This window comes from Gobius niger, assembly GCF_951799975.1.
Source record: "Gobius niger genome assembly, chromosome: 8".
Classification (NCBI taxonomy): domain Eukaryota; kingdom Metazoa; phylum Chordata; class Actinopteri; order Gobiiformes; family Gobiidae; genus Gobius; species Gobius niger.
Genome location: NC_136859.1, coordinates 6,724,791 through 6,741,340, shown reverse-complemented (window position 1 = coordinate 6,741,340; position 16,550 = coordinate 6,724,791). Strand labels below are relative to the sequence as shown.

The window sequence follows — 16,550 nt, the reverse complement described above, 5'->3', positions numbered from 1 at the left end:
AACACAGTTCTAGTCTTGGTCTGGCCCTGGTTCAAAAACATAATGCAGCCCCAGCATCAAAAAGTTTGCCCATATCTGGTCTATACACTTTACTTATACATGTTACCGGGCTGCCGACCCACCCGGGCCTGTTTCTGTTCTGTCCAAATCATTACCAGGACGCATGAGCCCGACCCAACCTGACCCAACCCGACCCCGCTCACTTTTCCCATTGAATCGGCGCAGCCTCGCTCCTAATGCGTTATGTGCAGCTCCTTTTCTCGGCTTTCACTGAACACCAGCACCGCCGAGAGCACCTGCATTCTCATCTCAGCGTTTACTTGCATTTACATCCTTTTACGCTCTCACAGGTCAACGAACTGCTGCTTTTAGCCCACTGTGAATTGAACAGTCCTGAGAGAGGGGGAATATACTGATGGTCCCACTGTAGTGCTGGTATCAAAGAACTGCTCTCCATTCAGAAACGTGACCCGCCTGTTTAAGCATGTGTCTCTACGTATTTCTCAGTATTTCTCCCTGAAATTTGGATAACGTGCTAATGAATGCATCCCGGACTTGATGGAGGGACTGCGCAGAAGTTTGCACCAGTAATTTACAAAGTTTGCCTTGAGTTGATAAACTTGTTTTGACAGCTACAAAACAGAGTTCCCAAACCGGTGCCCAATTATCCCAGTGTGCATTTAGCGGCTGACCCTTTGGCCCTGCTGGTCTTCGGTCGCCCCAGCTCCACTGAAGCGCTCACACTGTGTCGGGATAAGGGCTTGTTATAGTGTTTGAAGCTAAAGCCAGAGGCCAGCTTCAACTGTGTGAACTTATAATGCCTCTAATGCAATGATTTCAAACTTCAAATGCCAGTCAAGGAGCACCAAACATTAGCGCTCTTTCTTATGTGACTGGATAAAACTATCAGGAGTAAAGCAAAAGTCTGGGGCAGTGCAGAAGCAGGTCCAAACAAAGACTAAAGCAAGACTTATCCGAACTAAACTAGGACAAAATAAAGTCTAAAGCAGAACGAAGGTGGACTGAAGGAGGAACCTTATTTGCAAATGCTTTCAGACATTTACAAAGTGGTGAATTATGTCTTAAATGCACCTAAATGAACATGTTTGGGGCCAGGCCAAAATGTTAGTCTGGAGCCCTGGTCTAGTCTTTGAAAATTGAACATTTTAGCTGCAAAATGTCAAACTGACAGCTTGGACTGGAGGCTATGAGGAGGCAGGTGACCAGACATTAGACTCGTTCAATTCACATTCTGTGCTTGGCAAATATTATCACTTTAAAGAGGCCTCCAAAAGAAAAAGAACAAAAGGTAATGCAGTACAAGGTCTCGACTAGTTTGTGTCGTGGCGGGCCAATTTTCAAAAAAACACCAAGGGCTGGATCTCACCATAGTAGCCTAAAACAAACCACTTTTTTCTGCCAATCCCAATGTTTTACATCAGTGGTTCTCAAGTGGCACGACTTCGGGACCCACCATTACCCCAGGATGACAATCCACGACCCAAATAAAACTGTGATTTGTCATATATCAAAGAAAATATTGTAGTTTCCACAGTTTTTTATTGAACAAGCCGTAGAAGAGGTTTTAAGAGATCAAAACAGCCCAATAACATTCATTTTCACAGACTCTGATGTGTTTCCACGCAAAAAAGTTCCCTATAGACTTGCGACACACTGAAAATGTTTCCGCAACCTACTTCCTAGTTGAGAATCACTGGTTTAGCCTATATATTGTATGACCAAGTGGGATGCTCTGCCAGGACATTTTTAAATACACTATTTCTCGTATTTTTACCTTAACAAGTATATCTTATTGGCAATTCATCTTGAGGGCAAAAGGTTCTGCATTGGCAGGCCAGATTTGGCCCCCGGGCCTGACGTTGCCTACCCCTGTTCTAAACTATCAGTTGATACACCACTACTACTCTCCTCCTTCAATGTGGATATATCAAACACAACTGGTGGCATAAAAACGTGGAAATTTACACTGCATTTCTGAGCAGGGAATGGCACGGGTAAAAGATGTACAAAAAAGAAGTTGATTTAGCATGATGTGAAGAGCGCACTTCTGCCCTCTGGTGGCAACGAGGTAGTTTTTGGACAAGAAGGCAGGATATGTTCACACACAAATCCACAAATCCTTAAAGTTTCATAACTGACATAGTACAAAACAGAGACTTTCTTACCTGTGTAGTTCCTGTCGTCTGCAGCAAAGAAAAGAGGAGAAAGAACGATTAATTAAACATCGCAATACAAGCAGAAAACGAACTGTCAAATGTAAAATACAGTCATACGATCTGGTTTTATTGTGTGTGTTAAGGGAGGACATCCATGTAGCTGCAAAACAAATATATTGCTTTGTAATATCCAAATACTGTATTTTTTAGGTCACAGATGCAAAAGATCTGTGCGTATTTCAGCCCTTAAGATTGGCAGTGATTCTGTCAAACAAAGCAATGAATTTAGAGGCAAAGATTTCAACATAATAATTGTTAAGCAATGTCATTATTTTACAAGCAATTTAGATTTAACTCCAGTTGGAATCAATTTGAATGCTTTTAATGACATTTGAGGCCTTACTTTTTTACTCACAATCACTCACTTTTACAGAGAAGTCATAATATTTACTCAAGAAAGAGTAACGTTACTATTACTAGTGTGCGACTAATGTTTTCATGTAAAACTAGTAGAACAGAGAAAGCATAAAGAAATATAGGATTCAGATATTTCCAAAGAATACACCATAACCCCTTTGGTTAATTGCTTTTAAACATGAATGGTTCTGTGTGTATGCTGTGGTGTCTGTCTCCCCCTACTGGTCTTGAGCAGAAGCGTCGGCCTGCTTCTTGCACATCCCTTCTGTGTCCAGCAGAGGGCATTACTCCCTCACACATGTCTGTATAAAAGCGGTTTGAATGAATGAATGAAGGTGTATTGTATTACAAGTCAAAAGACCATCATTTCAGGCTCACAGGTAACAGTGAAAGTCCATCTAAAGTTAAATAGTGAAAGGTAGATCATCACGAGGACACACAAGTTTCACACACGATCTCATTAAGTGGACGCCGTGTCTCATTTCAAAGCCAGTCATCACTCGTTTTTTATCTCAAACACGTTCATTTCATAACAGATGGCCTTCATTCCGACAGATTATTTTACAAAATCTAAAATAATTAACACCAGGTTTTGAGAGCAAGCATGTTTCGAGGCCTGAGCTGTGATTGGTGAAATCACTGGTCTCCATAGCGACGCACTGTCGAGGGAGCAGGTGCTGAAAATTACCTTGAAATTGATGTTTTCAGGTTTAGGACACGCTCATATTCACAACAATTTACATCCACTTCCGCCAAATAAAAAGGCAGAAACGTCGACAGATGGATTTATTTCTCCGTATTTTGTTCATTATTGTTCTTCACAGAGAGAGTCAAGGCATGAAAACTCTGACTGAGCAAAGGTCAACACGACTTTGTTAGGATTGGTGAAGGAAAGCAAAGTTGTTTTGGAAATTGCATTGAAAATGACGTTTTGAAATTACATTTTTTAATTTAAAGGAATAGGCCACCGTTTTTACATACTGAGATATGTTCTTACCTTAGCTTTGACGAGTTCTTTAGGACCTGTCTGGTCTTCACCCGTGCCTTCAATCACGTAAACACAGCGCAGACGACGTTAGCATTTAGCCTCTCTCCACTATAGCTCCAAAACAGGTCAAGATAGAAGCTACCAAGCTCTTCCACGTTTTCCCTATTTAAATATGGTTACGTGAAGTGTTCCACTACAAAGTATAATTACACAAAATTAACCCTCGTGTCGCCTTCGTGGGTCTCTTTGACCCGCTGGTATGCTCCGGGCATTTGGATGCAAGGTGACACAAGGGGGCGCCCTTCCAACCTTCTCAGTGTAAATGTGAGTTGACTTTCTTCAGAGTGAGACTTTAGGTCAGACACCATGAGTGACAGTAACATGACGCTAAATACAGTGAGCTCTTTGTTTGCAGAAAAAAGTCAGAGGCCTCATTGCTCTTCAGTCACAGACTGAGAAGTGAAGAAGGAAGTCATGGAGCTTCTGCTTTAGACAGAACGTCAGACTTCTGCTGCATATAGGGGTCATATTATGTCATATCAAATGTTGTAATCTGTAAAGCACTTTGTGATACCTTTTGTTATGCAAAGTGCTTTATAAATAAAGTTTGATTGATTGATCATATTCTGAAACTCAAATCTGAAGTAAAAACATAAATGGAAAATAATTAGTTACAAAAATGCTGTGTCTAATCAAAAACATATATTTTTCTTTAAATTACTCTCATTCTAAAAAAGAAAACCCAAACAAACCCTTGTAATCTGTATCTGCTGTAAAGTCATGTTTGTCCCAGTTCCTCTGAGTCGTGGTGCAGCAGGACTGATGTGGACAGATGTTACAGAAGAAGGTCATGAGGTTCATTTCTTCAACAGTTACTATAGTAACTATTTTCTCCAAAGTAAAAGTAGATCTACCACAGTCCTGTCCACATCTGTCACGGTCCACCATGACCCACCACGACTCAGAGGAACTGGGACACACATGACTTTACAGCAGATACAAATGAAAAGGGTTTGTTTGGGTTTTCTTTTTTAGAATGACAGTAAATTTAAATAAAATATATAAAATAAAATAAAAAATACAATTTTTTTTTGATTAGATACAGGATTTTAAAATATTTTTCTTTTTCTAATTAAAAAATATTTTCCATATATTATGTTTCTACTACAGATTTGAGTTTCAGAATATGATCAAATCAATGAAAATCAAACTTTATTTATAAAGCACTTTTTATACCGAAAGGTATCACAAAGTGCTTTACAGATTACAACATTTGATATTATGTAATATGACTCTTATATGCAGCAGAAGTCTGAAGTTCTGTCTAAAGCAGAAGCTCCATGACTTCCTTCTTCACTTCTCAGTCTGTGACTGAAGAGCAATGAGGCCTCAGCGGTTTTACTGGAAACAAAGAGCTCACTGTGTTTAGCGTCATGTTACTGTCACTCATGGTGTCTGACCTAAAGTCTCACTCTGAAGAAAGTCAACTCACGTTTACACTGAGAAGGTTGGAAGGGCGCCCCCTTGTGTCACCTTGCATCCAAATGCCCGGAGCATACCAGCGGGTCAAAGAGACCCGCGAAGGCGACACGAGGGTTAAACAATGTGGATTTTCTAAGCGGATAAAAGGGGGAACTATATTGTAAGGCGTAATAATACCAGGAGTAATTTGGCATCCGCACAGTAAAGTGAAGATTACTGCGCAGTAAAGTGAAGATTACGGCGCGGATTTCTAACTACTCCTGGTATTATTACGCCTTACAATATAGTTCCCCCTTTTATCCGCTTAGAAAATCCACATTGTTTAATTTTGTGTAATTATACTTTGTAGTGGAACACTTCACGTAACCATATTTAAATAGGGAAAACATGGAAGAGCTTGGTAGCTTCTATCTTGACCTGTTTTGGAGCTATAGTGGAGAGAGGGAGAGGCTAAATGCTAACGCCGTCTGCGATGTGTTTACGTGATTGAAGGCACGGGTGAAGACCAGACAGGTCCTAAAGAACTCGTCAAAGCTAAGGTAAGAACATATCTCAGTATGTAAAAACGGTGGCCTATTCCTTTAACAACAGTAACAACATAAACCTCAGGCTCTCGTGCTGGGACGTGTAAGAGCAGATGGATAAAAATTTCTAAACTGAAGCCAGTATCCATAGTCGACTGATAAATGTTTGTTTTTCAGCTTCTTTTAGACTGTTGTATTAGTGTTTTGTTCATAAGAACGACTTCAACTTTTTCAATCAGTTTAAGCTGTTGAGCAGCGTGAGAGATTATGGCCTTGGTAATTTCCCAAGAGGAAAAGACAGATAAATCGAGACCGCTGGATGTTTCTGAAGCGACTGGTCACTTCCTCAGGGCTGTTTTTGACTTTCTAATGTTATCTTCCTGGATGTTTGAGGATTCTACAAGAGTTTAGCTTTGACTGCCAGATTGCTTTGATTTCCGGCTCCCTGACTAGGAAAAATACGCTCAAACTGGAATAACATGTAAACTCAGAGATCCGAGTTCAGATACGTACAAGGTGATGACAATGGTGAACGTTACTTTTGGTCGAAACCTTCAAAGAAACGTCATTTAGCATGTTTTAAATGATATTTGCTGTGAAAAGAAAAGTTAATTTAACGCTAGCATCTTTTTAGCTTAATGTTGTAGCATTAGCCGCTTTGTTTATTCAGCTGGATCGCTCTGAGGTCGTAACTTTCACCAGGAATGCAGCATTACTTCAATCAGAAAGATTCAGCGGTCTTAATTTTATCTGACTTTTCAATATAATGTATGTTTTTTCATTCTTTTCTTTTACATTCCAAGTCTCACTGCATTCTAATATAAAATGCATCGGTATCGGATCACTATTCCGACACTAGCCCAGGTCTAATGGTATCAGACGTCTTCACAGGGTTAAACCTATCAGTAGTACCTCGCTGGACGATCAGACCCTTGTGCATGTACATGAATGACGGATACTCACAGAGGCAGGTGGGTTTGGGCGCGTCCCATTTGCCCAGTTTGGTGCAGTGGCTGCTGTTGCGCCCCTCCAGGAGGAAGCCGGCGTGACAGCTGTAGTGCAGGACAGTGCCCTCCACCGGGGGGCCAGAAGGGGGCAGCACTGTCCCCTCTAAGATACCGGGAGGAGACACAGAGACGCGGCCGTTCTCCAGGGAGGTCCAGACCCGCGGGCACACCAGCACTGAGAGGAGAGGGGAGGATGACAATTAGAACATCACAAAGGCTGCATTTGTAAAGTAAAATCTGCTGAGAATTAAAGATCATTACATCCTCGATCAAATCAAACTATAGCCCCTATAGCCCACATCTGACCCCCCAAAAAAGCTCAAGTAGAGGAGTTCAAGTGTCTCGGGGTCATGTTCACGAGTGAGGGGGATGGAGCGTGAAATCGATAGACAGATCGGTGCGGCGTCAGCAGTGATGCGGTCGCTGTGTCGGGCTGTTGTGGTGAAGAGGGAGCTGAGTCGGGAGGTTAAGCTCTCAATTTATCGATCACCTATGGTCATGAGATTTGGGTCATGACCGAAAGGACAAGATCGCGGACACAGGCGGCTGAAATGAGTTTCCTTTGCAGGGTGGCTGGGCGCACCCTTCGAGATCGGGTGAGGAGCTCAGTTACCCGGGAGGAGCTCGGAGTAGAGTCGCTGCTCCTTCACGTCGAAAGGATCCAGCTGAGGTGGCTCAGGCATCTGTTCCGGATGCCTCCTGGTCGCCTCCCACGGGAGGTGTTCCAGGCAAGTCCTAGTGGGACAAGGCCTCGTGGAAGACCCAGGACACGCTGGTGGGACTATGTCTCCGAGCTGGCCTGGTTTCCCCACAGAACAGCTGGAGGAGGTGTGCGTGAATCGGGAAGTCTGGGCATCTCTGGTGAGACTGCTGCCTCTGTGACCCGGCCCCGGATAAAGCGGAAGAAAATGAATGGATGGATAGTTTAATTTTCACCTTGTTTGGTCCTGTTTTAGCCTTGTGGTGACACATGATAAAACAAACAGTGTTGGTCCAGACGAGGCTGTAATCTTGCACACAAATAAACGTCGGCTAAGGGTTGTGTGCTGCAAGAATGCTTCTTCTCTGCAGCCCCCTCATCTCTTCCTCCCCTTTACATCACGTTGCTGCAGACTTCATTCAGCATTTAGGCTACTTTTTAAGCTCTCACAGGACAAACTACTTCATTTATCCAACTGTGAGTTAAACACTGTCCCTGCCCCAAGAGAAAGAATATACCAATGGTCCCGCTGTGGTTGGTATGAAAGAGCACTGGGCTCTCCACGCAGCAATAACATGATCAAAACACCAGTATACATTCACTCTACCCCACAGTCCCCGCCCCACCGCCATAATCTCAACATTCTGTGGGAAACACTGGCACCAGCACAAAAGCCTCTGCCCCAGCTTCGGCTTGGGTTGTTGAACAAAGCCAAAGGAAATATGAGACAGGCACAGGTATGGACAATGATCAGTGGACAGGCATATAGATTTCCCAAGACAAATTCCCCACCATTTAAGTTTATCTTGATCTTGAGCTCTATTTTAATTCTTGTTCCATCCATCACAAGTGTCTCTCCACTTTCCAAGGAGATGCCACCCGTCAAGAGCCCACAGTTCCAGCAGAATGAGCGAGCATCTTCTAAAACTGTCTCTCTCTCTCTCTTTCTCTGTTTCCTGAATATATTTTTCTCCCCAGCCATCTGGTGTTTGTTTGTTTATCGCGCAGAAGGTGGAGTGGGCTTCATCTAAAAATAACACGCTCCAAATCAGGGCCGTAATATTCATAAACATAATCATATTTATGTAACGAAGGAAACCCCATCGCAAACGGAGTCCGGGGCCAGAGGAGGGAGGGGCGGCTGCTGCAGAGGAGAGGGGGAATGTAGGTCGAATCGACATTTAACAAAGAGAGATTAAAACTTGGACTAAACCTTCCAACCGCTACACCAAAAACTCACTCACTCACTCACAAAGGCAAGGTGGCTGACGTGTCTTGCCTAGGAGCAAATTGGAACGTCTTCTTTTGGTTGTGCTGCACAGGCATTCAGGCTTCTGTCCCACCTGTTTGGATAATGCTCCACTTTCCAATGTTGCCAAGTGAATTCATTGTGTGAAAAAGAACAAAACCAGATCATATCCGTGTACTCGGTGCGGACAATATTTGGTTTCCTAGCTTTCCTTCATAGACAAAGGTTCAACTCCTGTCCTTATTATGGCAACACAAAAATGTACAAATTGTTGTTTTCATATATTAGGCGACACACTTACTTATTTTACTTGAAGGACCCCCGGAGGGTCTGAACAGATGTCATGTTTGCACTGAAAGCTGTGAAGGAGCTCTTTCTAACCTACTCTGGACACGCCTGTTCTTTTTCTTACCTAACGACAATGTCACGGAGAAAAGTGCTTTTGGCCACGACAGGACTTTATTCAACCTTCCTAAAGAAGAGGCCACTCGCCAGAAGTTGGAATTTCTTTCCAGGATTCAGCGACTATCAGCCAAAATAGTGTTTTTCTGTGACTGTCTCTGATGGATGTTTGGTGAACCTTCGCCAGAATCAAAATAACTTTTATAACCAACGTGAGTCCCATAATGTAAACACCTGATGAAGCGGCCATGACACAGCGGTGAGTCAATCAAAACGAGTGTTAGCATGTGTGTGTTAGCGTGTGTGTTAGCGTGTGCGTGTTAGTGTGTGTGCTAGCATGTGTTAGCGTGTGTGTTAGCGTGTGTGTTAGCGTGTGTGTGTTAGCGTGTGTGCTAGCATGTGTTAGCTTGTGTGTGTTAGCCATTTATGAAGCTGTGTTGCAAATGTCAACTCCTTATAACTGCATTGTGAAGTAAGTTCACTTATTGCTGTGATATTTATATTTCTTTTACTGCTAATAATGCGTGGGCGGATCAGCTCGGAGAGAGGGTCAGAGAGAGAGTTAACTGAATCGAAGCGTCGTGTCTTCCGGGTTTGCAAAATACCCCCAGAAAATACTTATATTCTCACAAAAATAGTGCTCCATAGTGGTAGAGGTACAATATATCATATAAATGCCTATATTTTACTTTGGAATGGCTAAAATAGCGTGATACAGATCCTTTACACGATTTTTTGTCATCTGCCGCGGACCGTGAAGAGTCCTGCTTCTGCATGGGATAATCCAAGCAAAACTCCAAAAACACGCTGCACACTGTCCTTGTGTTCTTGTGTCACTGAGCCCGCATAGGAGATGATGCTAGCAAGGCTGCAGGCACACTGCTACGCAAAGCAGCGCGAATCCGGCGCAAACGCGACCCGGATAATGACAAAAAATATATATATATATTGAAGGAAAATGAGGCGCGGGCCAGATTTAATTGGTTGGCGGGCCGGAACTGGCCCGTGGGCCGCCTATTGAGTAGGCCCGGACTAAAGCATTGCAATCAACTTTGTAAGCCTTAGCTTTAAATTAGGCGTTACACTGTTGCCCTCCAGTTGAGAAGCTTTTAGATTTGGGTAAAGCCAAACTGGAGAAAATGTGCTTGTTTAATGCAGGGGGTAATATAGATTCTATCAACCCCGCACATTGTGACATCCTGTCCCGAACAAGGGGCAGTTTGTCTCAGTTGATTTATAGCAATAAGAAATAAAAAGGAGGAAGGAGGAATAGCACTGCTGGACAAAATGTTTCTCCTGTTGTGCATTTTTCTTCACGTCCTGAAGATTTGAGAGTCATTTCAAACAACCACAGAACCTAACTCTAAACCACATTGTTTTTAGGATTCAGGACAAACCCGTCTCCGCAGAATCGTCGTGTTCACAACAAATAAGAATCTTGTTATCTGCTCATTATTCCTGCGCCTTCGTTAAAATGTGCCGCCAGCGTTTGATGTTTACGCGCTGCCCCCTGGAGGATGCTTCGTTCGATGCGGCGCCAAAACATGGCAGTAAAGTAGGACAATGAACGGTCTGAAGTGCTAATGTATGAGTCTTACATAGAGTTCGACTGTGAACCTGGTTAAAAAACAAACCCAGGCGATGTCTACCGAGAAGTCTGCCAGCTCCAAATGTTTTTTGTTTGCTTGCTGGTTGTTTGGTTTTGTCTTTCCTGACAAACTGGAGACAACTGCCATCCCATCATGTTTTGTTGCACTTCGACTCAGTACCAGCCTGTCAGACAAAGGCCAATCAGCGCTCATTTTGGAACCGCCTTAACCCCCTGGGCCGAAGCAATCCGGCTGCTGATACTAAAGTGACGTGAACACACTGCTTAGCCACCTTTTAGCAGCTTCTTTCCTCTAGTGTTAAAAGCTCCATCAAAACGGTAATTGTCCAAAATGTTCACCTTGTGGCCAGTGCGCTCTCCTGGCTTTACGATTAACGGTTTCAATATTGTGAGAAGCACCGTCCCAAACCATGGGTAAAGGGTTTGGGTTAAACTGCCCTGGAAGAGGCCTGTAATGTATCGCCAATAATACTGCCTTGCAATTGATTCTTTAAATCAAATTCAGTTCACAATGCACATTGAACAAACATAGCAGTGACTGAAGGAATATCTGAGGAAAAAATAACTTTATCATAGTGAATGTGCTGTGTGAGTAATGTAGATTTAGATCTGCAACAACATCCTCTGTACCACATTTGAGGAGCTTACAGACAAAGGCAGTGCCATGTCTCTCACTAGAACTCTTCACTGTCCCACCATAAGGCAGCTCTCTTGATTAACTCTGAGTGATCTTCTTGAACGCCGACTGTAACAAGGGAATTTCTCCTTTGTGAGATCAATAAAGGTTTAAAGGTTTATCTTGATATATATAGTATAAATTCCAATATAATGCATTTTTCTGACCTTTGACTTCTGTGCTTCTTTTATTTTTCGGACCATTTGATTTAAAATCTGAGAACCTAGAGGCCTTGAGAGTCTCGAGGTTCATCTCCATCTTGAATAGGGCTGGGCATAGTTAAATGATACCAGTATGGTATTGGGGGAAAAAAAGGTTAGGAACGACTGGTATAGAAAAAATCTAAGCATCGACAGCAGGTACCGAAACAATATATATTTTTAGAGACCAAGTTTAGATGCTGTTGGTCCAGGGACAGCATTAAAGGAACAGGCCACAGTTTTTCCATAGTGATATATGTTCTTACCTGAGCTTAGACGAGTTGATGCGTACCTGTCTGGTCTTTGTGTGTGCGCTCAGTCACGCAAAACGACGAAAGATGTTGTTAGCATTTGGCCTCTCCCAGTATATTCCTATAGCTCCAAATGGGGTGAAGTTTGAAGCGACCAAGCTCTTCCATGGGCACAAAGACCAGACAGGTACGTATCAACTCGTCTAAGCTCAGGTAAGAACATATCTCAGTATGGAGGAAGAACGGTGGCCTGTTCCTTGAAGGGAAGTTACTTGGTTGTTTCAGCTCAAATAAATGAATGTAAAAGAAATGGTCTTATATGGAACAAATTAACCTTTTTTTCTCTGTTTTATGGTTCTAGATGACAAATATTTGACATAGCTTTCATAAAAAGTGTCGTTCAGGTATCGGTATCGAAAACCAAGTATCGTTCTATATAACAGTACCCAGCCCTATTTATATCTTCAAGTTGTGACAGCCAAGGACAATAGACAACTGACGAGCAGAGACCAGGCTCAATGTAAACAGAGACTCACTGATGATAGAGGTTTTGTGTCAGGCTGACATTAGAGCAAGTCCAATAAAACAATACAGCTGGACAGGATTTAGACAGCTGACACTGTGAGATTCATCTACAACACTTGGGAAAGATTTAGATGACTTAAATCTCTTCCAAGTGTCACAGATGAATCTCAGTGCCTCTAAATCGAGACATGTCCAGCTGTATTGTTTTATTGGACTCTCTCTACTCTCAGCTTGTCAGAAACCTTCTATTGTTAGCGAGTTTCAACAACTGTTTATCTTGAGCCAATTGCTTATTGACCTTTTGGCTTTGACTCATTAACATGAAGTCATTAAAGGAGTAGATGGAGATGAACCTCTCGAGAGATGAACTCGGTCCTCGATGTTGGTTCAACCTCTAATGCGGTTGTTGTTTAGTTTCTTCATTTCTTTGCATTCATTCATCTGGTTATACTGTAGGTGAGTCAATTCTGGCTGAGAGAAGCTTTTTCGTATACAGATGGGTGGCACCATTACAAATTAAACCCCTCCTACTGGATCTACTATGTCTGCTTAACCCCTTAACTCCCACATTCTCTCCAGTTTGGCTTTACCCCAGTCCAAAAGCTTCTAGAAAAAAGCTGTGAAAATAGCAACAAGACTAAGATGAAAAAAAATATGGAAATGTGACAAAAAAGTGAGAAAACATTGACAAGAAATTGATGAAAAAAATGACAAAAATGTGACCAAAAAATGACAAAGATTTGACCAAAAAATGACAAAAAAGGTGACAAAAAATGACAAAAAATGTGACAAAAAATGACAAAAAATGTGACAAATGTGACAAAAAAATGACGAAAAAATGTGACAAAAATGACAAAAAATGGACCAAATTTTTTTTTAAAATTGACAAAAAATGTGATCAAAAATTGACGAAAAAATGACAAAAAAATAACAAAAAAGTGACAAAAAATGACAAAAATATGACGAAAAAAAGTTACAAAAATGAAAAAAATCTGATGACGTGAGGAAAAAGATCCTCTCGGTTCAGGCGGGAGTTAAGAGGTTAAACACACTCCTCTCTCAAATCCAATCGCAATATTTGTCAGAACATTTCAACATCGAAAGCATATCACTGGCTTGTTGTTTAGTGCACCATGAAAACCAGGATTTGCAGAAGACGTGCTGTTCCCTCACAAAGCCTTCAACTCCAGAGACTAAACAGGGAACAAATCCTGCTCTGTGATTGGTTGATGCCCAGAATCCCGAGCACTGATTGGCCGGTTCTCCCTCACGCAGAGGCAAGCGCTCGGATGCATTTCGATGGAGGATTTGATGTACCGCACAAACTGAGGCCGGACCACGCAGTGAGATCAGTGGACTTACAAGAATAAATACAGGCGAAATCTTGCTTTAGAGAACTGTGGTGTTCAGAACTGATTTAGACTCGGCTTTGCCTCGATTTAGGACTGGATTAGTCTAGGATTAGTGCAGTATGCTGAATAGTGTCTCTTAAAGGGGGGGTATTTTGTCAAATCGACCGTGTTCCATGGTCCTCAGTGTATCGCTGACTTGTTGTGCCCCCACTCCTCAGAGCTCGCCCTTCAGGTCTTTAGGCCAGAGTCTCCTAAAGATCCAAAAACTAATTTGGCCCCGAACTCTGCAATGACTTGCCCCTGTCCCTCCGTGTGCTCAACGCTGTGGACTCTTTTAAAAAGCAATTAAAGACTTTTCGATTTAGGATGGCTTTTGGCTGCTTTTGGTGCTTTGAAAAGAGCTTTACAAATAAACTTTACTTACTAACTTATAACCGTGGTACAATGTTGTTCTCTCATCAAAGACATACCTGTTGTGCTTCAACCCACCCACACATCTTTGAGTAATCTTTGAATCTTTCCCAGAGGCCGCTCATAAAGCTTGTCCGTATCCAGGACAAGCTTTATTCTTTCCACTTCCTAAGCTTAATCCTTTCATCGCAAAGTAAAAACACTCACTATAGCCTCACTGTAGCCACATGAGATTTTTTTCTCTCTTTTTTTCTCTTTATTGAAACAGCTGTGGGGCAAAGAGGAGCGAAGGAAGGGGGAGGGGCTTGCAGCAAGATAGCTGAAAACCAGGAAGGGAAACTACTGGATATTTTGTGCTGTTTTAGATCAATATTGCATTTTCTAACCAACAAAGTCTAAGATTGTGATAAAGATGTGTTTGAGTTCATTACCGAATACCTGCAGAAAGCATAAAAGTGTTTCCCCTACCATTATTTTTATCACTCTCTCCCTTTCATCTTTCTGCAGTTCAACTTCAAAATAAATCCAACTGGTGTGTATTAACACCATGTTTGACAGTGAAGTGTTAGTGAAGTGGAGTTCCTTACAGCAGCTGCTGTGCAGGCTAATGTCCGTCCACGTGCCGTTGGGCAAACACTTCCGGACTTTGGGCCCCACGATGACCCTGTTCCCGCGGCAGATGTACTCGATCTCATAGTCCACAGGCAGGATCTGGATGCTGCGGATCTGAACAGAAGAACAGGGGAACTGCGTTAGTTTCACAGTTATACCGAGCACTTGTTCCTTCCTGAGGATTTTCAAAATAAAATGCAGCAGTGGTCAAAGTACTTGGTTTCATTACCTGAGTAAAAGTACAAATACAACTGATCAAAAATATATAACTCCAATAAAAGTTATCAAAGTAGAAAGTCCAGATCCGTATAAACAAGTGTTACTAATAAAAACTTAAAAAACACAAAAGTTGGGCCTGAATTCACCCATCTCTACAGCTTTTAAAATGAACAAAAGCCAAATTCAATGTTGCTTTGGAGCTTTTATAGAACTGTAGTGGACCAGAAAGTGTTACTGTATATTTACCATTCAAATGTAGTGAAGTAAAAGTAATAAGTTCTCAACAAAAATACTGCTCAAGTAAAGAAAAGATCCTTCAAAGCTACTTACTTATGTATCTAAACAAGCAAAGCAGCTTAGGACTGATTGGACTCTTTTATTTTCCTTGGGATGATTATCGGTAACTCTTCCAAGTCAGTAGTTGTCACCTAGTTTTATTCAATTGCTTATTTATTGATTTACTTATAAAGGACCAGTACGTGTGTGCAGTAGTTGGTGCTGTGCCGGGACAGTTACCTGCTCCTGGGTCAGGCCTCTGTAGCGGATGCCTCCTTCTCTGGGCGGTTTGATGATGCCACAACCTCAAACAACACAAGAACAAGTTTATTCCACTCAGTTTGATGGACTGACACCTCATTCACTGTAGTGTTTTTGAAAGTTATGTTTGGGATTTAAGTCAATTTTCATTTCATCGTATTCCTCTTTATCCTCTTTTTACGGATCGATCAGTAAGGTCACTCTACCTTGTCATGTCATACTTGTAATTGGGGACGACACAACTCAATGTGAGAGACACAGTTTTGGAAAGAGATCCCAAAATAGAAATTCTGCCCATGTTTATTTAATGATAATTATTTGGAAGTGATTGGATTTACAAACTGCCACATTGTTCATCTCATGACTATGAGTCCTTTCATCTGACCAACTAACCAGTTACCATAGTTACCAGAATACTTAGCTGCACCGACTCCATTTTAAATTATAGGCTGTTTCCGATCATGTGACGTCATGTGATCATAACCTAAAATGCATCAGAAATATGGCCTGGTTTTGTTACTGTGGCATGAAACGCCTTTGTTTAGTGGGTGATTCTCACGGACAAATGCCATCATGAAAATAAAAACTTACTACTGACTATTTTTTTGGGGCTAATGGTGCGTTCATGTGGTCCTCGGGAACTCGGGCGAACGACTTCCCCAGTTGGGGAATTCACGTGAATGCTCAACTGGGGAAAATGACTGGGGAGCTCGGGTCAAAGCGAGCTTCTGATTTCCGCACCTGACAGTGGAAATCAGCTTTGTTCTTTTATCGTCTAATGTGAGCTTTTTAGTTAAACACTGCTGCTTTTTTGGGTTTAGTGTGAGCTGTTGTCATCCTCATAGTAACAAAATTGCGAGTGAAATGCCCTACATCAATGTTAGCGTTTTTAATCAACGTTTTTTTTAACTAACAAACAAACGTTTAGCTTTTGAGATGCTAACACATTTAAATGATTAGCTCAGCTAGTTAATAACTCTATCATAGCTCTATTACAACTCTATCACAACTCTATCACAACTCTATCACAGCTCTATCATACCTCTACCATAGCTCTATCCCAACTCTATCATAGCTCTATCATAACTGTATCATAACTGTATCACAGCTCTATCATAGCTCTATCATAACTCTATCATAGCTCTATCATAGCTCTATCATAGCTCATAGCTCTATCCCAACTCTATCATAGCTCTATCATAGCTCTATCAT

At 41.9% G+C, this 16,550-nt stretch overlaps 1 protein-coding gene across 1 annotated transcript in view; it reads right to left on the bottom strand.

Annotated features, from left to right (window-relative positions):
* gabbr1a (gamma-aminobutyric acid (GABA) B receptor, 1a) overlaps nt 1-16,550 on the bottom strand; it is an 89,173-nt gene that overhangs the window by 59,073 nt on the left and 13,550 nt on the right. The window contains exons 3-6 of the mRNA XM_079562010.1: nt 15,318-15,382; nt 14,558-14,696; nt 6,552-6,770; nt 2,187-2,204 (exon numbers count right to left, since the gene is read on the bottom strand). Of these exons, the coding sequence (XP_079418136.1) occupies nt 2,187-2,204; nt 6,552-6,770; nt 14,558-14,696; nt 15,318-15,382 (441 nt within the window). The remainder of the gene's footprint in view (nt 1-2,186; nt 2,205-6,551; nt 6,771-14,557; nt 14,697-15,317; nt 15,383-16,550) is intronic.